At 41.4% G+C, this 20417-nt stretch overlaps 1 protein-coding gene across 4 annotated transcripts in view; it reads left to right on the top strand.

Moving 5' to 3' along the window:
• Positions 1-6: 6 nt before the first annotated feature.
• Positions 7-20417, top strand: part of FGD5 (FYVE, RhoGEF and PH domain containing 5) — a 118023-nt gene continuing 97612 nt past the window's right edge. For all 4 annotated transcript variants that reach the window (XR_014896345.1, XR_014896344.1, XM_085308906.1 and 1 more), the window contains exons 1-2: positions 7-161; positions 8340-11232. Coding sequence is in view for 2 of the 4 variants with exons in the window: in XM_085308906.1 (XP_085165032.1) it covers positions 149-161; positions 8340-11232 (2906 nt within the window). In the remaining 2 variants the exon portion in view is untranslated. The remainder of the gene's footprint in view (positions 162-8339; positions 11233-20417) is intronic.

Genomic DNA, 20417 nt, shown 5'->3' with positions numbered 1-20417 from the left:
GCTCGGGTGCGGCCGCCCCCGCCTGCGCTCCCCGCGCCCCCAGCGGGGCTCTAGGGCCGGGCGCGTCCGGCAGGGGCGAAGGCGGCGGCGCCCCCGGGACCATGCGCTGAGCGCCCGGGGCATCCAGCGAGCAAAGTTGCCGTGGAAGATGAACAACACCGGTAAGTGCGCAGCTCCCCCGAGATGGCTCTCCGCGCCCGCGCATCTTTCCTCCGCGGTCGGCAAACGCTGGCCGGGCATCCTTGCTCCGGGACCAGCACCCTCCTTTCCCCAGCCCGGCACCGGAAAGGCGCCCCGTCTTCGGGGCCGCTATCCCCGGGCCGGCACTCCCCGTCCGGGCTCTCCCCCTTCGCGGCTGGCAGCCCTCGGACAGCGTCGCGGCCGGCACCCTTCCTCCAGGCACCCCCGTGCAGGACGGGCGCACGCTCAGCATCCGCTCCTCCCCGCCGCGAGACGCGCCCCGCTCCCCCGTGGGGCACCGCGCCGCCCGGAGCGGGCCCGGGGCAAGCGGCATCCCCGCGGCGAGGCGGCCGCTCCGGGGAAGCCCAGGCTGGCAGATCAGGAGGGCTGAAGGATGCGGCTCTGCACCCGCTTGGACACATCCAACCTTGCACAAAGCCCCTAAGAAATCTGCTATGACTTCCCTTCGGAAAGTTTCTTTTGGGGGTGGTGCTTTTTTTTGTAAAATTTTCTCTCCAAGGCAAACCCAAACCTCTCCTCTCTCCCCTTGTTACTTTCCTCTCCCCTCCCCCCACCCCCCATTGGAAACCGGGAAGGGGAAAAGCACAGGGGATGAGGAGGGCACAAATATTAAAGCCAAGATTTTCAACAGTTAAAAAAATTAAAAGATGTCACTGCAAACTGGGGCAAACTGTAAATTCTCCACCAACCGTATCTGATACGGGTAAGGCATGTGTTTAAAAAGTGTAGCAATCCGGGAGACAATTGCTATTGACTCTGGAGATACTTAGAAAATCTAATGTTGCATCTAGAGGTAAAGAGGAAGCAAAATAGTCGGTCCCTTTGTGCTAGCCCTACAGTTTTCCATGTTTTCCTTTTCCATAGGGTGAATGTTGTTGGGCACTTCACTTGCATGGGTATACACTGAAGCTCAGCGATTGCACTGCTAGCTACAACCGTCATGTGTTGGGAAACTGTGAATCATTGTTTGCCAAAACATAGGAACATAGGATTGGAAGGATCTTCTGGGTCAAATCCAGCCCTCTGTTGTTGTACCAGGAAGTCATACCACCCCTTTGAGTTTAAAGTAAAAGGTTCTCTCTCCCCTTGGAAGGGGGAGCAGGACACCTTCCTCTCCCACCCAAGAACTGGTGACATTTCTATTGTGTTTTCTGATTCTGTCTGGACTGGACTCCCTCCCTCCCAGGAGACAAACTCATTTGAAGGTCAAGTGAGCCAGCCAAAAATTGCTTTAGCCATGACGCTCCAACCTCTCGTTCTCCATCTCTCCATTATTTAAAACAGAGCAGTTCTAATCTGATCCTGATCTCAGTGAAGTGCAGTGTAAGGAGTATCAGATGCATCCATTAGTAAAGTCTGAAATTATTAGTGGTCTTCATTGTTCGGGAATGTAGGACTGAATGGGACTACTTTCCTTACCAAAAGAGTACCCGTTGCTACAGGTCACAAGGCCATATTAGACCTTCTATCAGTTCATCAAGTTGTATCTTAAAACAAAACATTCTAAGTAGCTCTCCTGCTAATCCTCTCAGGTGGTTGAGAACCGCTTACCCTTGCTAGTTCTTCTGGTTTCCAGACCAGATTCATGGCCATTTATTCTTTCGATTACATTGTCCTTTTGCTTAAAAATAGTTCTTTTCCTCTGCTGGTGTTTACCTTCAGGTTGTATTTATAGAGTGCTCATATCCCTTCTCAGCCTTTGTTTTGTACATTCACACAATGCAAGAAATTTCTCTCCCATCAGTCCAAAACAGAGCTTCCCACTGAATCTGAAGGAGAGGGGCATTTATTAACTGGCACAATTCAGGGACCTGCATTAGTGATTTCTGTGTTACACTGAATACATAGCACCACTAAACAGTTGTGCATATGAGGTAGCCTTGATCTCACCAAAGTTAAAATAAAGACATACAGAAAACAGTGAAGAAGATACAGATTATTCTCAGAGATTCAGAACTGATGTGAAAAGCAAGATTAAGCAGTCCACGTAAGGTCCCAAGAAATCTGTGGTAGAGACAAGAGCCAGACTGCCATCTCCCAGCCTCTAAGTACCTATTTGTTTCCCAGGTGCTGAAATGATACTGGCCAAAGGAAAAATGTACAGCTGATAGACTTCAAATTGTTCAGAGGCATAAACAGACTATTCTTTYAGCTGCTATGGAAAGTAATATATGGAAAGTTACCATATGCCCCTGTCAAGGAATTTTAACCAACATCTTCTTTGGCTCCCAGAGAGCAATGTATGAAAGAACAGGCACACATAAGCTGTCTGCTGCAGTGAGAGCTTCCTGTTGTGAAATCATATCCAGTTTGGAAATACCACAAACATTTTCAGTTATGTTATAAAGAAATACATGTCAGTAGCTTAAAGAAAGGTATTTGAAGTGTCATGCATTTGTTTTTTTCTTAGACAACACCTCCAGCCCTTCAGATACTTGTACGCACAGTCTACTAAAGACAGTGAAACTGCTGGAGCATTTGCAGGATCAAGACTTTGGAACTGAAATTCATCCTTTCCTTTCACACTAGGTTTTTTATTGCTATGATCAGATTGTCTTTAGATTTTACCCTTTCCTCAGCAGTGTTTCTCTGTGGGATGCTACACTACTGTATTGTATTTACAGATGGCTGCAATAAAGTTATATAGTAAGAGAAATTTGTAAGCTATTGATCTGACATACCAGAGTCATAGTGCATTGATCTGATCAGAGAGGACGGATTCCAGTAACTGTATAGTACAGCATTTATATCTGAGCAGAGCGTGATGTGCTCTGACAGCCCGGCTGCTAGTAATTCAATTAAGATTTGTAAGGAGACAAAAATCCCATTGAATAGTTACTACTGACTATGGGTCTTACTCCACACCAGTGGAGCCTTCTTGCTGTATACGGAGGGCTTTTGATTACACACTTGAAACATATACTCTGATAACAGAGGATAGATTTTTTTCAAAAGCACCACAATGATGTAGAAGTTGAAATTCCATTTTCATGAAGGACTGAGGCATTTAGGAGCCCACATCCTGCTGGCCTGTTCAGGACCTCAGCTCTGAAGAGCCTAAAGCCCGAACTCTCAGAAGATACTTAAGCATCTAGTTGCTGTTCAAGTCAGTGTGGGAGCTGGTACCTAAATCTAGACTGAGGTCCCATTTGAAAGGGAGACTTACAAACACCTTTTCTGTTTCAAGTGACTCCTCTGCAACTGTTTTCATATCTTATTTAGCTGTTGCTGCTTTGAACTTTTCAGTTCTCTCTGACAATTTGAAGTAAGTGATGGATCTACACACTATACAACATAAAGATTTTTGCAATGAGTAGTGTGAAATTCATGACATCTCACTTATTTACAATGCATCCTGGGGTCCTAGCAGTGACAGCACTGGTGTTATACGAGTAGAACCCCTCAAAGGGATTATACTTTCCTTGTAAATCATTCTACCCCATCTATTTCATCTCCAACATATTGAAGTAGGTTACAGAGCATATGCTGTCTACTTACCACAATTTGAAATGGCATTAAAATGGCTTATCTCCATAGGCAGATCAAATACTACCTCACTGGCTGGCCTGGACAGCAGATAGAATTGTAATTACAGATTGGAACCTACAGTTCTTGCACTGGAAATGAAATAAATGAGTTTTAGGAGACACTGTGCTTTGCTTGCTTTATAGTCCTGGCAGCATTAATGTAGGGGTTGGTGCCCATGTTCTAGCCAGGTCCAAAGCCACTTCATCTGCAAAAAGCTGTTTATTTCATTTACAGCAAAACTGCACATGTTGTTTTGATAGGAAGCTGTGTCTACCATTCAATCTCAGAACAATTTCTTCTTCAACGAGGCAAGCCATGGTCAAAACATAAAATCATGTGTTGGCAAAGCTGAAACAGATACAGGTAGAGAATTTCTTCTCTGTCCTGCTTTGTAAGAACTTCCTGTTGTTTTTGTAGGTGATATATGGAAACTCCTACCTCTGTACACTGCAGTCACACTGTTTCCATGTGTTCCCTTTTGCCTGTGGCCAGTTACTGTCCCTGGCATTATGCTTCAACATGTGAACTCACCTGCACAGGGCTTTCTCTCTCTCTCTCTCTCTTTTTTTTTTTTTTTTTTTTTTTTTTTTTCTCCGTTGATGCAACACCTAACCCATGTGGCTTTTGTCCATAGTTGAAATTCTTAGCACTGTCATTCTCCAATGTGAGAAATATCACGAACATGGAGGCCATTGGTATAGGATTGGTTTTTTGTTGTTTCATGTTGTTGGCTAATTTACGGGACAGAAATGCTTCCATGAAATAACTTGTATAATTTTTGGTTCAAATCTCACATGTTACTACAGCTATAGCAGCGTGCCAAGTGATATATAAATAAATGAGTTACCACTTAACTGATACTCTTGAGGTTGCTTACTTCCCTTTCCTCAATAGTGGGATTTTGCTCGCTTAAAGCGTGGAATTTGATCCTAGTCTTTGGAGGAAGTTACAGATTTGCTTGACAAAGGCAACTGCACAGATGCAAAGACGTTATGTCTGCATGGTATTTTAGTACCACATTCTGATTTAAGAGAAAAGCATTTATATAAGAGCAATAAAGTATGGGTTAATTAGATTGAGGACTGGCTAACTGACAGTTCTCTGGAAGCAGTTATCTCTGTACACTCATTAGATGGTGGCATTTATAATGCAGGGACCGGGAACAGGTTGATGCTGTTCAACACTTTCATTGGTAGGCACACAAATAGAAAAGTATCCGATGACAAAGTTCATTTAATGATGCAAGGACTGGTAAAATGGTAATTAATAATGTAGGCAGGGCAGTTATGTGAAGAGAACTGGTTTATTAAGTTGGATCCATTCAAACAAATTACATTTAATGCAAAATATAAAGCTATCAGTTTAGAGAAAATGAATACAGAAAATGTAGCCTTTGGAAACAATTTGGAGGTTGTAACAGACAAGCAAGTCAACTTGACGCAGTAACAAGCTAATAGAGAATAGTGAGGACTGGCTCTAAGAGAGCACAGAGCTCTGTATCATCACAACCCACTCTGGAATGTTTCCTACATGTCTGTCCCCTGTATTTTAAAAGAGCTATTGGAAAATTGGAGAAGCTTCAGAAAAAAATCCTCAAGAAAATATTTCAGGACAGGAGAAACTGTCCACCTGCAAAGATTGAAAGAGCTCATCTATTCAATTTACCAAAAAAGAAGATTATGTAAAAATGTATTTGCAAGGCAGTATATGTCTTCCCAGGAGAAATACTGAATACTAAAAAGGTCTTTAACCCAGCGGAAGAAATGGTAACAAATTCCAAAGGCTGGAGGTAGAAGCCAGACTGCGCTAAGTAGAAATAAGGGCTTTATTTTACAAATGAGTGATTCATTACGGGAACAAGGTATGGAGGATTCCAAGATAGATTCTCTACCTGTTGCTGTCTTCAGACCAAAGCTCTCTGGAAGACAAGTTCTAACTTTATTCTGGTGCAGCTGATTGATTGAAATTGCACAGCTCCTGATCGGAGCTGAATGAGACTTTCTCATGCCCTTGCCTAAATATTCTCCCTCTGCCTTCTGTATCTTAAGCATCTTCCACCTGTAGTGTGGAAGAAACACACTTCCTGGGCAGAAACAGTGAGAAGCAGGTACTATGTGCATCCGTTTCCACTGGGCATCTAGGTTTGGTGCCCTCTCATCCCACTGTTGCAATGTCGTCCCTCCATCTGCATGGTCACTTCCATCTAAAAGTTCTGCAGATCCCTGAAACTATGCAGTACATTTCTGCTCTCTGCTCTCAATGTTTCTCCAATTTTAACATGTCTGAGCTGAATTAATGCCAAAGGAATGAAGAAACACAGTCCACAAAGTTCATCAGTCAGCAAAAGCCACTTTCAGCATCCTTAGAGATGCCTGAACTAGACTGGCACCATTCATGGCTGCAACTGGTGTCTGCGCCAGAGAGCTAAGTCATTCCTTAGGCTATCATCAAAGACTATGAGCCTGGACATGTCTACAGATTTCACTGCAAATGTGGAAACTCATTGTTCAATTAGATCTTTGGACCAAATCCAACTGCTCAGTGTTTTTCTCTTTTTTTTTTTTGGGGGGGGGAGGGGTTGATGTGGTTCCCTATAAGCCTTAATCTAGACTAATTCCCAAATTTGGAGAACATTTGAATGTGTGTAGTTGCAGTCTTTGGGGCAATTGTGCATTGTATAACGTGTATTATTTAAAAGAAACGTTTTGACAGTTAAAGCTGTATGGGTTGATTGCCATTCTAGGAGAGGAAACTTGGAGGTGGGGAGGAACAAGGGAAGAACTATACTGTAATTTTATGCACACCATGGCAGAAATGAAACCTTGTTGAAACATAGCTTTGCCCAGAGGAAGGTGGGTAAGGAGAGGAAGCTATCCTTGTCAGTACAAGGAAACATTGAACAATAAGGGGAGGAGCAGGCTAAAGAAATTCCTATTCCCCAAGAGTTTCCTTTTAAGCACAAGGTGGGTGTGTCTCACTCCAACATAAAACACATCCTAAAATAAACATGCATAATTATTTGTGAACATACACATTCCTTATGGTGCAATGTTGTTTTTGGCCATTCAGAAATTACAGCCAGATCCTTTTAAATGGCTCTGACACCAAAGGAAGCAGAAATTGAAGCAGAGTGGGACTGTCCTGATCAAAGGCAAATAGTAGTCCTTTGTGCTTGACAAATTTGCTTTCATTTCATTAATTGTTTGGGGTATTTTTTTAATTTTTAAAACATTTGTTTATTAAAAAACCATAAAGAAGACCAAAAGATCGAAAAGAAGTAAGAAAATTATTTAAGGAGATAACTGATAAGCAGTTATAAAACAAGTAAGGAAGAAAACAGAAATGGCCAATAGTTGGCACAGTGGGAAAGAGTAGGACACAATGCCTGTTGTTACCATACAATGAACAGGGTCCATTGTGTAAGTTCTTGTCTGCTAGCTATGTTTCTGAAGGYAGCAGAAGGAAAAACTCAAGATTAATTGATTTGATTTGGTAGATAAGGGTGAAAATGCAGACTGTGCTCAGGATTTGTCAGATCCCAGGAACAGAGTAGGTAATACCTGTGTCCCACTCTTGGATGGACATTTCTAGGAAAAATAGGTCATAGACCAGCCAGGAGGTCATAAACATAGCTCTTCATTTTACAAGATAATTCACTTTTTAGAAATATATTTTGATGCTCACCGAAGACTGCACTTGCAAGAAGTCCTGGCATTTACAGAGGGATGGAGGTTCCTTTGACTAGAGAAAGGAATGAAGTTACACACTGAAAACTGAACTTGAATTGAAAACAGTAACTTTCTTATTTTGGATCATAACTATTTTATTCAGTGCATTATGCCTCAGCTGCATAATCAATGTAAAGCATTAGCCAAGCTTTTAGCAAACTGTCTTATCCATTGTAATTACTGCTGGTTCACAAATAAAATGTAACTCTATTTTTTGTTTCCATAGTAAAGGCAGATGAGAAGATTGTGCGTCTGGCCACCAAGAGTTCATGTCAGTTTGGCCAAGTTGAATTAATTCTCAATCTGTTGATGAAACCGATTTTTTTGACTGTTGTGTAAATTCTGCAAACTACACACTGAATTAAAACCCACTTCTATGAAATGTTTGTACTGTGTTATGAGAACAGCTACTATGGCCAAAAAGCTCTCTTTTTTTTTTTCCCTTCCCTGCAGTAAACCACTTCAGCACTCTTGAATCAAAGTGTTTATACTTAGCTCAGGGCAAAGAGATTTCTGGGGCAGGTTCAAAGGGGTTCTACTGTCATTAGTCCTGCTCAGTGCCAGAGATGCTACCTGTATCATGTGACACACCCTTGGCTCTTCAGCTGGACATCTTTATCTCCCCCAGAGTGCTTGGGTTACATCTGCTTGAGTTCATCTATGACCTTAAACCATGTTCCCTGGTGTTGCAGGGCCACACGGAAGCACAGAGAGTATGCTCTGTGCTCATCTCTCCATCAGTTCTCTTCTCAGAGCTGGATCTTTCACTAGCTGGACTCCTTCTGTATTAGAAGTTACTGGTGTAAGATAAAGTCAATTGTGCTATATACTCTGGTATAAGAAACTGTGATGACTAACATGGCTTTTCTCTCTTTTTTCCAGAAATTACAAAGCCACCACTAGCACCAAAACCAAAGATTATTGGTCATCTTTCTCCAGTAGTTGTCTCTAAATTTTCTCCTTCGTTGCCAAGGTCTGATATTCTTCATAACCCAAATTCTACATCTAGGGGTCCCAAACCACCTCTTGCTCCCAAGCCAAAACTCGCAGCTGACACTGAGGGCAAATTCAGTGTTTATACCAATAACAACTTAAATAAATTCTCAAATGGGAAACTGGGATGTCGTGATGGAGACCTGTTTGAAGGAAATCAATATAATGATGAGTGCCCAGAATCTGAGGTGGATAATGAATACATTGTAGTTCCTGAAGCTCAGCTGATTAGCAAAGACTATAATGACTTGGAACATGAGCATRACCAGAGCCTAGACTCCTCTGCGGAGAATGTAGTCTTGGAAACTTCAGAAAAGGCAGGGAAGGAAGAGGATAACAACACTGCTAATGATGAGGACACTGGCAATCTAGAAATCACTGAAGCTGAGCACGACAACCCTTCAGATATTGCTGAACTGATGGAACCAGACTCAGAAGAGTCAACCAGAGACTGTGACCATTCCAAAGCACTTTGTGAGGAGTCCTCAGACACTTCTGATGTGGATTACGATGCTTTCAAGGATGAAGATGAAGATGTTGTAAACGACTGCAGTGAAATCAAAAACAATTTGGAGGAAACTTTTAATAGTCTGCAACTGGTTGAGAATTCTGGTGATTTTAAGACTGACAATGACAACATTCTGAATAGAGATGAGGATGAGATAGGTGATACTTGTGAAGACATACTAATGATAAAGTTTCTAACTGAGACTTTAGAGGAGGGAGATTGGTGTCCAGCACATGATGGTGATCACAGTGCGCAAGAAGAGCTTGACTTGAACATGGAAGAGGAGTTAGAAAATGAAGGCTGTGAGGGCACTAACATGCTGCCCAATGAGGCCGATAAAGAAACAGCTCCCAGCCTGGAACTGACTGAAAATGAACCCAACACTGAAGATGGTTTGGGAGACCCCATCCATCCAGCTGCAGCTGTAGAGGAGGAAGCAGACCCAGATGACCACACTGACACAAACACAGAAAATACTAGCGATGGCTGCCAGATTACTGAGAGGAGAGGCGAGGAGGAAACATCAGAGGCAGCCTGTGAAGCAAGTGAAGACTCCGAGAAAGGAGAGGAAGAAAATGTGAATGCAGAGAGTATGGATAATGGTTGTCAAATTACTCCTTTTGAGAATGAATGTGGTGAGGAAATACCCCAGGAATGCTCAGGTGAGAATCTACAAACACATGGGACCTCTCTGGACAAAGATGATCATATCTTTGTTACTCTCCCTAATGGTCTAGGGATGGAGTCAGAATTGGAAGATGTGCTCACTGAAGAGCACAGTGAAAGTGTTGTGGAAACCTCTGAGTCAGATGAGCTGCTCCTTAAAGACAGCAAGGTGGAACCGAATAGCCCCCATCAAAGTGTCCTAGATCCACCTGAACAGATCCCATTTGAAGAAGAGTTAGCAGTCTGTGAGCAAGGCAAAATTAATGTAGAATCTGAGAGCAAACAAGTCTTACATGAAAATTTAGCAGTTCCTGAGGTGGTCATTGAGCCTGAACAATCAGAGGAAAAAGAAACAAGCCGTGATTCTCTAGATGACCCTTATGTGCTTCCTGCAGAGAATGAAATCCCTCATGATGGACAAACTGATTTAAGAACCGATCACAGTAAAAGGGATGACTTAAATATGGATGATGAAAACAACYTGCTACCCATAGATCGGAAAAGCATTGTCACTAGAACCCGGTCGCTCTCTGGGAAAATGCCAGGCTATGTGCCAGAAACAGTTCCAGAAGAAAATGGGCCTGATACAGATTTGCCATCTTCCCACAGTGGCTCTGGGACTAAAGATTTAAGCAATAACTTACTGTCAGTGGAAGGAAAACCAATGGAAGTCAACAGGGCGCTACCAACCACATCAAGATGTTTTATTTTATATCCTCGGTCTTACTCCATTGAAGGGAGAGAGATGCCTGTCTCCATTTACAAAGAAAGTGATGGTTATGTACTGGATGATGGTAGAATAAAAAGGACAGAAGACAACTTGTCTTTGCCCTGTGTCATTGGTTCCTCAGGTAGTTTTTCCCAGAGAAATCACCTTTCATCAGGTGGTGCATCTACTCCATCCTCAGTTGTTGATATACCACCTCCTTTTGAACTTGCTTGCATCACCAAAAAGCCAATCACTAAAAGTTCCCCTTCACTTTTGATAGAGAATGAGTCACCTGATAAGTATTCCAAGAAAAAGAAATCTTCCTTTAAGAGGTTCCTCACTCTAAAATTCAAGAAGAAAACTGAAAATAAAATCCATGTGGATGTTAATGTTTCATCTTCAAGGTCCTCATCAGAGTCCAGCTATCACGGACCTTCAAGGCTGATAGAGCTGGACAGGAGGAGCCTAAGTAGCTCACCTCAGCTAAAATCACATGCAGGGAAGCTCCGCATGTCTGAGTCTCCCTCAGCTGTTCTTTTTTATAAGGATGGTAAGAGAAAAGGAACACCCAAGTCCTTCAGCAGGAGCGTGTCAAGGGTGGAGTCCTTCGAGGATCGGTCCAGACCTCCTTTCATGCCACTCCCATTAACGAAACCTAGGTCCATTTCTTTCCCCAATGCTGACACTTCTGACTACGAAAACATTCCAGCTATGAGCTCTGACTATGAAAATATACAAATTCCTCCTCGAAGACCCACCAGAGCAGGAACTTTTACTGAGTTTTTTGAAGATCCCAGCAGGGCATTATCTGCTGCTAATGAGAATGATGGCTATGTGGATATGAGCAGCTTCACTGGCTTTGAGAACAAGCAACAAACCACCAACCAGGAAACAGAAAGGTACTGTAATAAATTATTATGTAAGACCTGCTAGCCTTGGCTGAACAGGCAAGTTCTCCCCTGCTAGGTATCATAGGCAGATCCTCTATGTTGCTTGGCTTATCCCCGTCAGGAAAAGCTTATAAGAACGAGTGGAAGAATACAAGATAAGCCTTTATCAGTCAGAAAATAAAACCACCCCCAGATTAGCATGTAGAGAAACTCTTTACCTTATAAATGTACACTGACAAGACCAGTGGAACTGGATCCTATGGTTAGCAGATACAAGCCAAAGAGCATTTTAAAATACTTGTTTTACCCAACGGATCTAACTGTTGTGGCCTTTTTTTTTTGGATTTCTTTGTTCTTCTGTAAGAAATATTTGTGACTTCTTAACTGAATGAAAACAGACCCCATTTGCCTGGAGGGGTCCTAAAATCTCTGCTTGATTTTATTCCTGTCAATTTCTCTAAGCAACTGTGTATATATACGTGTGTGTGTATATATGTACATCTATATAGTATAGTTTATATACATATATATCTGTTCAGTTATATATATGTATGTATAGTATATATATGTATACACACACATATGTGTATATATACATAAAAACTTTGTCTGTCGAAGTACAGCAATTAAGTATAGACCAGAAAATCCCAAATCACAAACTAATCAGCCCAATTACTTTCAAAATTTGCTTAAAAGCCTATCATTATGAACTCTTGACAGAGCTTCTGATTTCTGAATGAATTAAATGTCTGTCTGAAATCATATGCATTGCTAATATTAATAATATAATCTTTCATCTGCATTCTATTAGGTTATTCACAAACAAGAAAATGTTCCAAAACTACTGTTTTTCATAGTTAAATTGGAGCAATGCACTCAAGAATTTTTAAATAATATTCCATCATTACCTTCCTATAGTTGGTTTATCGCATACAATCAGTAGAGTGCAAAGATGTAAGGAAGAATGGTGTTTTTCACTAAGTTCATGGTAAACGGGTAACAGAAAAACAAGGTGCAAAGCAAACAAATGAAAAGGAATGTCTTTAATATAGTCAGATTTTGTTAGAGTGGTGTGAGAGAGAGAAAAATCTTCAAAGCAAAGTTTTTGTGTTCATTTTCATACATTCTCCTTATGAAGATTTAACACTGTTTCTTTGCAGTATTATTTTTCTGGTCCTCTCCCCTGCCAATGTGAATGGAACAAACCATGGGCATTTTACACATCCCTCTTTCAATACTTCAGACCTGGGTATTGAAAGAGCTATTCTTTAATGCCTCTGAATGAGTCTCCAAACTGCTTCTCAGATAAGAGTGACATACAACGCTCTGTCTCTTTGGAAGAAGCAGGAACTGAGGGCAGCATGGAGAAGGATGTTGTGTCAGTGCTTAGGCTGTTGATCCTAACATGCTTGAAACTGAAGTGTCTAGGACTTGTGGTTTAGCTTTTTGGAGATGCTGGGCTGCCTACGATGTTGGGAGCTTGAGTGCTGCTGATGTTGGGACCCAGTGGAGTACAGTATAGCTTCATAACATGCACATCTCCAGAGCAGTGCTCAACAGAAGTTGTCTTAGTCATACTCCTTTCAACAGCTCGTGTTGTGCCCAACACACTGACGTTTGCTCTTGGAAAAACTGGCCAGTTCTTTGTGCCAATGAAACACCGCCCATTTTGGGTCATTCTTGAAGAACGAAGTTAAAAATACTAAAACTACGTAAATTGCTGTGACTTGGGCCCATTTAAGAACTTCCTGTGGAAGCTTGTTGTTTTAAAGGGAGAGCCAATCCAAACTGGTTCAGGAAGTCTCAAGGTCAAGGCGTGAACATAATTTTTCAGGCTGCTGCTTGTTATGCATGCAGTTTCTGCTGTCAGGAGAGAAATGGAGGCTCGGCTCCCATGAACAGCCCCTTTACAAAGGCAAATGGGGCAGAGAGCAATACACATACGTCTCTACTGAGATAGCTATTATTTGCAGCATTTGCGAGGATGTTTTGGACAAAGACCTGCCTGAAAAGCTTTGATGAAATACAAATCAGTAATACACATCCAATGGTATAACATACTTAGAGAAACAGGTGTTATGTGCTAATCCTAAAGCAAGGCAAATCATGTAAGTACTTATACATGAGCCTATTTACACATACATAGATGATGTATGGATAAGGATATTTTATTTCCTGTTAAAGCAGTTCTGCCTAAAATATCCCTCAATGCATTTACACTTTATAATATGAATACCTGTCAAACACCTCTACACAGCTGCATTGGGACAATAATCGCTTCAAATTTCAGCCTGCTTATATCTTGAGGTTTATTTCAACCATTTGAGAGTACGAGTGTGTTGGATTAAACTCTTGCAATACATGAGTCTTGAGCCTATGAACTCTTTGGTACATTCCCCTGCAGAGCATCGGTATTTAGCATCTGCTCATATCTCATGAAATTGCTATGTTTTAATGTATGGCCCAGAACAAATCTTTTATTACATTTCAGCAAACAGAACTAAAAAGTGCTATAAAAAATTATAATAATCCAGGAAACACCACCACTATGTGTGATTGGGGAAAAGCATGGTGGGGGAGAAGGAAGGAAACTTAAAGAAATTGATGGATGAGAAGATTCACTGTTTAATTTTCTTGCTTAAAAAGAAAGATCGTATGGAGTAGATTTAAACTAATAATTCCTAATTAGAAGCAATCAAGTTTATAGAAAAAGTCCAATAATGAAAGTGCGCTAGCAATATATCTAAATTTACACTATCATCCCCAGGATAAAACTGGGAATATTGCCCCCTGAAGGGCAGTTATTTTATATCCCCCAAAGCTATATAATATTAATAATTAAACTCAGATTCAAGTATACAATATAGATAATCATTAGCCTTTCTGTACAGTATAGAATGAACGGGACAAAATGCCCCTGACCTTTCCCAGTCTAAATAGCCTGAGTCACACTTAGCTTTCACTTGCTTTTGAAAAGTCACTTTCTACCCCTTTTTCTTTGAAGAGCAGCACTTCGAAGTGCTGCTCTTCAAACAACAAACCAGTTGTTCAGGTTGAAAGCAACAGGCAGCTGGTTCCCACCTCTTGGACAGTACAGTGCAACCCATGGTATCATCTTGACCCTCAGCAACTCTAAATCAGAGCAACTGAATCAAAGTAACTGGCTAGACTTTAACCAGATGAAAGTCAGTTAGAATTAATTAAAGTATGTTGGGACATGTCTCAAGGAATAGTTTCAGTAACCCAGCTCTGGACCTTCAAAGCACCAACTTAAAACAGTGTGATAAACATCATGGGGATGGGAAAAGAGATACCTCAAATACACACTGTATTTGTCTACTCTGGTTCTACTCCCAGTGCTTTCAGGAGAGAGAGAGAGAGAGAGAGAGAGAGAGAGAATCTCTTATTAGGGTTCAGATAAGATGGCACAAGCTGTGTGTCTTAAGAATTGCATTTCCCCTTTTTGCTTTCTACTTAAGAGTTCATAATTTGGTTTTACTGTGTTTGCTAACTCTGAATCCTTCTTTCTGCTAACACGCTCAAAACCCAGAGAGGAAAGGAGCTAGGGAGACAAGAGGAATAAAAGGAGGATAATTGCAACACCACAACTGATCCAACTGAGCTGAGTATTCATGAGAAATAGGCTTTGAAAGCCCATGTTACTGTCCGCCTGTACATTCCTATGTGCTCCTGCATAAAATGGTCATCTATCTACACTGAAAGAACCTTGGTCTGATTACTGGACTTTCCACCAAAAGGGACTTGCTGAAACATTTACTCTCAAACAAACTGAGGGCGGGAGTGGGGCAGTGGGTGGATCCTGGTGCTCTGCACAATTACACCAAGGTTCTTGGTACTGGTCTCTAGGATTGCAAACTCATACCCGTAAATTACTCCTGAGGCTCCTGCTTTCCACTGCTCTTCAGGACATATGGCACCTATCAAACGCTTCTCAGCTTTAGTACAATCAGGAAACCAGATCACCTTTTCAGTATCCTATTCCTCTGTATATGTGCTTTATTCCCAATATCCTCAAAGGAAGGAGAAAGTATCTTTAGCAGAAAGCCAAGAAAGTAGCATGGCTTATGCATGTCAAGCAAGTGAGACCTCTCCTTTAGTTGGCCAGTTTCAAGTAGGAACATGTAGGTGCTCAGAGACTGACACAATAGTGCTAGAATCTAAAGCATTAGCATTGAACAAGATGCTTCATGGGTCAGCAGCTACACTACATGCTTGCAAGCAAAGTTCTTTACACATAGCCATAGTCATGCTGAGCTTGTGCCAGGCCTAGACACAAGCCTATGTCAGTTCAGACAGATGCCAAAATCTATTCCAAAATCAGATTACAGTTACACAGCAGTATAGCCACTGCCTGTAGCTGGTGAGCAGGCAGGAATGTAAACCTCCAACCTTAAAATGGATAAAAAGCAGAGGATGAGCAGATACCTTCTCCTCTGACAGGTACTTACCTATTCTTCTGCCTCAGCACTGTGTCCATCAACCTAGATTCTATCAAATTATGCCACTTAAGTGATTATATCCTTTCTGTTCTCTGCAGGTCATCAAACAGACACTACTTAACTCCAAGACAGCATTCAGATGTAGTCTATATGACTGCTTATTGCCTACCCTTCTGTAACAGACACAAAAAAGCCTAACAAAAGCTGAGAGTAAAGAATATTTTTGAGCATTAATACCCTGCCTAAACGAACGTTTGAATAACATGCAACTCAGAGCTTTAGATGTCCTTGAGCTTAAGGTGAAATTTAAACCATTAGAGTGAATTTTCCCCCAAATGGTAGATGTTTTTAATCAATAAAATCAAGGCACTGTATTCCCTGCTTTCTCTGCCCCTTTAAATGGAAGCACACGTTATATGAGATAAAATCACCTACTCTTCCGAGGCACAGCATGGTATCTAAGCACAGCATATGAAGGATAAGGTTTAAGTCTAGAGATAATAATACACATAATGGAAGCCTCAGTATAAACAATCCACACATGAAAATAGCAAAGATCAAGAACAAATGATCCTTTTTTTCCTATTTAAAACAGCATAAGAAATATGCAGGAATATTACAGATCTCTCGCTTCATAATAGCAAATCACTTTAATTTATACAGCCTCAAGGAAATTCACGCTGCTTTAATGTATGGTAAAGACTACTAAGTTTCCAAATAGAAAGAAGGTTCTTAGTAAACCTTTTATAGCAATACAGCTAGGATTGTCAGAGTGACAGTATATCAGAGTTGCTCAGATACTTTAGTAAGGGATAGACATGCAAAGAAGAGTACATGCTTGTTTTGGGAGAAACACTTAAAAGGTTAATGAAGGTACCCAAGACGATTTGAGGAGAAAATTAATGAAAGAATCTATCACCAGCTCTTTATCAAATGCTTATGCTGAATACAACTCCGTTCTTTATCTGCATCTATGCCAATTAACCTACAAGGCTCTTAGCTAATGATCAGAGTAGGGTGGCACAACTTAGAAGCTTCATGTACACAAGGGCAGATGCAAATGCTCAGGACTGCTTTTACTGATGTCCAGCAGAGTGAGTAAAAACTAACCCTGCATGTAATTGCACGCATTAAAGCAAGGTGAAATTGAGGATGCCATTTCTGAATTCCTTTAAATTGGCTGAATAAATCAGATTGCAGCAGCACTAGAACAGGTTGCCCAGAGAGACTGTGGAGTGTCCTTCTCTGGAGATACTCAAAACCCACCTGGATGCAACCCTGTCTAACATGCTCTAGGTGACCCTGCTTGAGCAAGGAGGTTGGACTAGATGATCTCCAGAGGTCCCTTCCAACCTTACTGATTCTGTGATTCTATGAGATTTTTTTCATCAGTTTCTTCTCATCACTCTCTCCTCCCTTTTCTTTTTTTCAATTAGCAAAGACATTTGAAACAACTTCATTTAACTTTTAAAATAGGTCATATATCCAGAGGACAGAGTTAATCTCCAAGCATGACAGGACTGAAGCCTGTAAGAGTGTCTGCCTTCAAATGCAAGCAATAGATCACAGCCTTTGTACATCTTCTTCACTGCTGAAAGCTTTCAGAGAACAGTAATTGACAGCTTGTGGCTTGTATGTTTAGTCTGTCATTCAAGAAAACATAGCTATAACTGTGGTTCAGAAAACTGCTCTCTTCTTCAGTTAGAAAAGAAATCAAAACTGCTTCTAAGAGCATGGTCTGTTTTACTGCTACCTCAAACACACACACTTAAACTCATCTGAAGAGTGTAAGAGAGATGGAAGGGTTTCTGTGAAGGATATTAGCAGCATTTATAAAATCTCTTTGTAATTGGTTAAAGATCCATTCCATTTAAATATTAATCAGACAATCAACAAAGACTTTAAAGGAATTTACATGAGATGTCTGAGATTATAGTCTGGTCTTGCTGGTCTCTCTTGCTTGTCAGCAAAAAGCAGTTTTTAATATATATAATGTAAGTCATTACAGTTCTTTTCCTTTAAAAGCTTTTATCCTTTAATAAAAGGGTAAGTAGGCAAATTTTTCCTTCCCCTAGTCATCACTGGCTTCTCATGCTTTAGTCACAGATAGGAGTTTCTAAAAGCCTATGTAAGAAAATGAGCGAGAAAGAAAAAGTGCATAAAGTGAAAGAGGAGATAGTTTGCATGGCAGAGAGTTAACTGCACACTTCCTGCCAGCCAATGTTTGTGGATGAACTGTGTAGCCATCAAAGTCCTTAAATACAGAAGATAGCTTATTTGGGAGGTTTGTTGTCATTACAAGATGAACACAGAAATGTTATATTCCCTGCTACTTTGAATGCAGTTTTGAGGAGCTGAGCTCAGCCCTCTTGCCATCAAAACCAACAGTTAAGTCACATGTCAAGACTTATTCTGGTCATTCTTCCTTAGACACTTCAAGTAAGGACAGACACTTGGAGCTGATGCTAAAGTGGATATTTTGTCTATGGGTCTGTCAGTGACATTGTGAGCAGCTCTCTGGAGCACTGAATCAATCTTTTTGCCAGGTTTCAGATAATGTAGCTTTCCAACCACAAGAAAACTTCCCTCTATCCTACGTGGTTTATATTTCATCTTGGTGAGAAGCACAGCCCCAGTTTATTATCTGATTTAGGTAAAGCAAAGGGCAAGCGGTCTAACAACCAGATATAATGATTTGGTGAAAGGTCAGTGGCCAAACAAATGCTTGGTTCTAGCTCTCCCTAGCTCTTTTACAGTAGTATTAGCAAGAGAGCAGGTGGATGTGTCCTCTCCAGGTGATCATGCTGCCTCCCCATGCAGTTCTGGGTGCAGRATGTGTTTCCCTTGCTGTCTTGGAGACATTAACAGTGTGGACCCCAGCACACAACCAAGTTCTTGAGGTGCTCATGGCGGAAAGGGATTGAAAAGCCTTTCCAATACATGCACATAAGTTTTACTGTTATGATGTCTGAACTCCCAGCCCCAAGGAAGGAATGGTCCTTAAATTTATGCATTCATTGGTCCCACATCACCACTCTACTAAGATCAGAACTTCCCCAGAAGCAATCCCTGAGGGTACAGTGCATTACTGTCCATTGGGGCTTGTCTCTACCCTATCGGCTGCTTTCTGCAGCAGATTTGCAGTGCAAATTAGCAATTCTCTGGGACAAAAAAGGAGCAGGTAGGGTGGGACAAGTCATCACTTTGGCAAAGAACATAACTGCTGATCAGAAAAGCAGTAGTGCTCTTCAGTGCTCTAAGCAGGCAGAGTAGCGGTTTACCATTTGAAGGGGGTGGTGAGCAGCTGGCAGAAGAATCCTAACAGGAACGACACCATTTTGAGTAGCTATGAGAAACAGAGCTGGCGCAGTGCATCAGACGAGCACAGAGAATAGGCAATAGAAACACCCAAAGGCTTTCTCTGCTTGGATAAATGAAGCAGCAGCAATAAGTACAGCTGAAGTGCCTGACTGCATTCATCACAGATGCAGCCTGGCCCCTCTGCAGGTAATTGATTCAGTTGAACTGTGGCCCCAAGGAAGCCACAAGGCCATGTTTGTTTTTGCCTCGACAAAGAGCAAATGAAAGGCAAGAATTTTAGATAGAGAGAAGAACAGTAGAGCCTCTTACAAGGAGAAATTGCAAACAGGCGGCACTAAATTTCCAGTTATTTCTCACGTTTTCTAGGAGGCAGAGGCACAAGAAAGCCATATGACTTGTTACCCAAAGAGCAATGCTTTGCCCTGTAATATGCTTGCCCCCATGCTGCACACATCAGTACTATTCTCATCCCAAAGAGCAGCCCAGTTACCATAGTTTCTTGTTCACGATAAAATTCAGTGAGAATTTTGTCAAGAAGATAAAATTGACTCATGCTTTGTTTGTTTCTGCTTGTCCCAGCTGTAGTAGGGCTGTCAGAGGAAATCCAAACACATCTCTATTTTCAACACTGTTCAAGTTGTCTTTGGGCCTACTGCTGTATATAATAATAGCAGTATTGCCCACAACAGTTCATGCTATTTTACCCCACATATAGAGTGAGAGCAAGTTAACCCCAAATTAGACCTGAAGACAAGCTAACACCTAGGCAGAACAAGTCCTCAGGCTTCTGGATTTGAGAGAAAGGTTAAGTCTTGGGCTATAGATTCAGCCTCAATTCAGGTAGCTGCTTTAGGGGAGAGGTTCCTGTATTTTCCACTTCGTGCTTTCTCAAAGAAACAAATCCTAGTTGCTGATTCTACCCGGTTCCTAATTCTGTGTCTCCAAAATCCCTGCTATATACCTACACCAAGCTAATATGCACCCATAGTCCTGATGAAAACCTTTAGAAGAAGGAGAATTCCCCCTTTTTATAGGTCAAGTCCCTCCCAGGGCTGATGATGATGTTAATTAGGGACAGGGAGAACAGCACAGATGGGGTCTACTAATGGAGCTCAGGCTCCTGAAAAAAAAAGCTTGTGTGGGATGCTAAAGACAGTTGTTAAGCTAAACATCATGACCATAGGCAGAGATTTTTTTTCAAATATACGTAATTTTCAAAAATATATACATAAATCTACACATTACTTTTTTTCACTTCAATGTGCAGCACCCATGTGCTGCCCTCTGGATAGTCTATTACTATAAAATGCAAGACATTGTGAAGCTCACATTTTTACAAAACATAACCAGGGAAGCTACTGCAGAGCCTGCAAAGATCCTGTGACCCTCTAGAGGTATTACAATCACCTCTGA

The sequence above is a fragment of the Rhea americana genome, unplaced genomic scaffold (genome assembly GCF_003343005.1).
Source record: "Rhea americana isolate MKP2758 unplaced genomic scaffold, rheAme1 scaffold_286, whole genome shotgun sequence".
In the NCBI taxonomy this organism is placed as follows: Eukaryota; Metazoa; Chordata; class Aves; order Rheiformes; family Rheidae; genus Rhea; species Rhea americana.
Note: the sequence above shows the minus strand (reverse complement) of the source record. Positions and strands in the feature narration are given on the sequence as shown.